At 36.2% G+C, this 2217-nt stretch overlaps 1 protein-coding gene across 1 annotated transcript; it reads left to right on the forward strand.

Annotated features, from left to right (window-relative positions):
• Positions 1-67: 67 nt before the first annotated feature.
• On the forward strand, positions 68-1766 carry LOC105620625 (putative GTP-binding protein 6). The gene is made up of 3 exons (XM_012202115.1): positions 68-1084; positions 1184-1370; positions 1540-1766. The coding sequence occupies exons 1-3, from the start codon at positions 68-70 to the stop codon at positions 1764-1766; spliced, it is 1431 nt and encodes a 476-aa protein (XP_012057505.1).
• The last annotated feature ends 451 nt before the right edge of the window (positions 1767-2217 follow it).

Below are 2217 nucleotides of genomic sequence, written 5' to 3' on the forward strand. Positions count from 1 at the left end.
CATTTAATATTTTGTACAATTTAGTGATTGTTACATTAAGTTTTGGGACTGACAATATTTTTACAAAATGCATTGCATACACAAGATTATAAATATTACACAACGGAATCTACAAGTATTTAACAAAGTTCACAAGAGATCAGGAATATTGCTACAAAATATTATTTGCCGTTTGAATCACGACTCCGAGGAATATCTATCTGAAGAAGATGAGAAGAAGCAAAACGCATATGTCAAAATCATCAGTCATTATTTAGGCATTGCAGTTGGTGGACACAGGACGTTTATTTTACAACCCTATATAAAATGGGGTAGAGATAAAAAGAGAAACACTTCGCCAGAACTACAAATGGCTGAAGCTGTAGCACTAATAAATACTCTACCTAATTGGTGTGTAGTTGGAACAAAGTACTCCCCATTACTTACACTACAGAGGAAGCATCTGCTGGGAACCGGCGCGATTGAGAATCTAAAGAAGGACTTAAGACAATGTTCAAACCCCACTGCCATATTTATTAGCACTAATCAGTTGAAATTTGTCCAAATCAGCGAACTGGAAAAGATCTTTGGTCTACCAGTATATGATCGTTACTCCATAGTCATTCACATATTTCGTGAACATGCGAAGACTGCAGAGGCAAGGCTGCAGGTAGCCATAGCGGAGATACCGTACATTCGGAAAAAGATATTTGAAACGTGCATTACTCGCAGTGGCGCGATAAACGTGACGGAGGAGACAAAATTGTTACTCGACAGCAAAGAGAAGAAATTGAAAAACGAATTGAAGAAACTGCAGCAGCATCGACGAATAATCAGGAGTCACCGTAAGAAGCACAGCTTCTCCACGGTCGCTGTAGTCGGTTACACAAACGCAGGGAAAACTTCCTTAATAAAAGCGCTCACGGATGACAATTCTCTTCAACCTAGAGACAAATTATTCGCAACCCTTGACACAACCGCGCATCAAGGCATTTTACCCAACAGGTTAAAAATTTTGTACATGGATACTATCGGATTTATTCAAGATGTGCCGGAAACTCTGATTGAACCATTCATTGTGACTCTAGAGGATGCCATGATCGCTGTACGTTGGGTTTATATTACCTCTCCCTCTCTTCTCTCTAGTTGCTATTATTTTTTTTCTTTTACAAAAATTTCCCAATTTAAGAATTCTTTTTCCTAGGACGTAATAGTTCACATATACGATGTTAGTCATCCTGATATGAAGGCGCAATATCAGCACGTCCAACAGACGATAAAACCCATGTTGGATGCTCGTCCAATAATCGACGTCGCCAATAAGTGCGATCTTGTTCAAAGCGACTGCATACCCAAGGATGCAATTGCTGTCTCCGCTAAAGATCTGACAGGTGCGATCAGAATTTATTGTCTTTGTCTGTACAGCATAACTTATTCGAGCAACGTTGCTACGTTCTAGAAATATTGCAGTAACATTGCTACAAGCTTTTATGTTATGAGCTTAATGAATCCGCTAGATGCAATTTGAGCGTAACTTTAAAACAATTTAAATATTTACAGGAATCGATTTGTTGCGCTTGAAGATACAGGAGATCCTTTTAGCTTCGACTGGATTATTAAGCATACGTGTAAGGGTAAAAGCAGGCAGTTCTGCGGCCAGCTGGTTGTATAAAATGACGACAGTGACGAACACTGAATCAGATCCGAACGACGTTCAGTATTTAATTATGGAAGTGATTGCCACTGCGGTCGACATTCAAAAGTTCAAGAAATTTTTAAAAGAATAAAAAGTTTTATACCATACTTTATTGTTTTTCAATGTTCTCTTCTTTTTACATGATAGAAAGAGACATTTTCTATTGTAAGGTTAGCCTTATCTATTTTTTACGATTAAAAGGATTATATACGTATAGATTATTTATCAATCACGATTTGAATAGTATTTAACAACATCATAATTTTATAAACAATTTTCTTCTACAAAAGACTATTTTAAATTCCTTGTGTCAGATATTAAAAGTCTTTAATACTAAATTGCATAATTCACGAGCAATAATTTGCTATTAAAAATGTATGACAGAAATATAAAAACATATGTATCGCCATTTTTATCGGAGAATTCAATTTACATATAAATATGTGAATTACTGAGAATGTTTTTTGTTTGAATGAATCACAGAACGCACTTGAAAATCTTAGAAATATCCTTAGGCGCGGCATGCTGCCAAGAAGTCATTT

The sequence above is a fragment of the Atta cephalotes genome, assembly GCF_000143395.1.
Source record: "Atta cephalotes unplaced genomic scaffold scaffold00028, whole genome shotgun sequence".
Taxonomy (NCBI): Eukaryota; Metazoa; Arthropoda; class Insecta; order Hymenoptera; family Formicidae; genus Atta; species Atta cephalotes.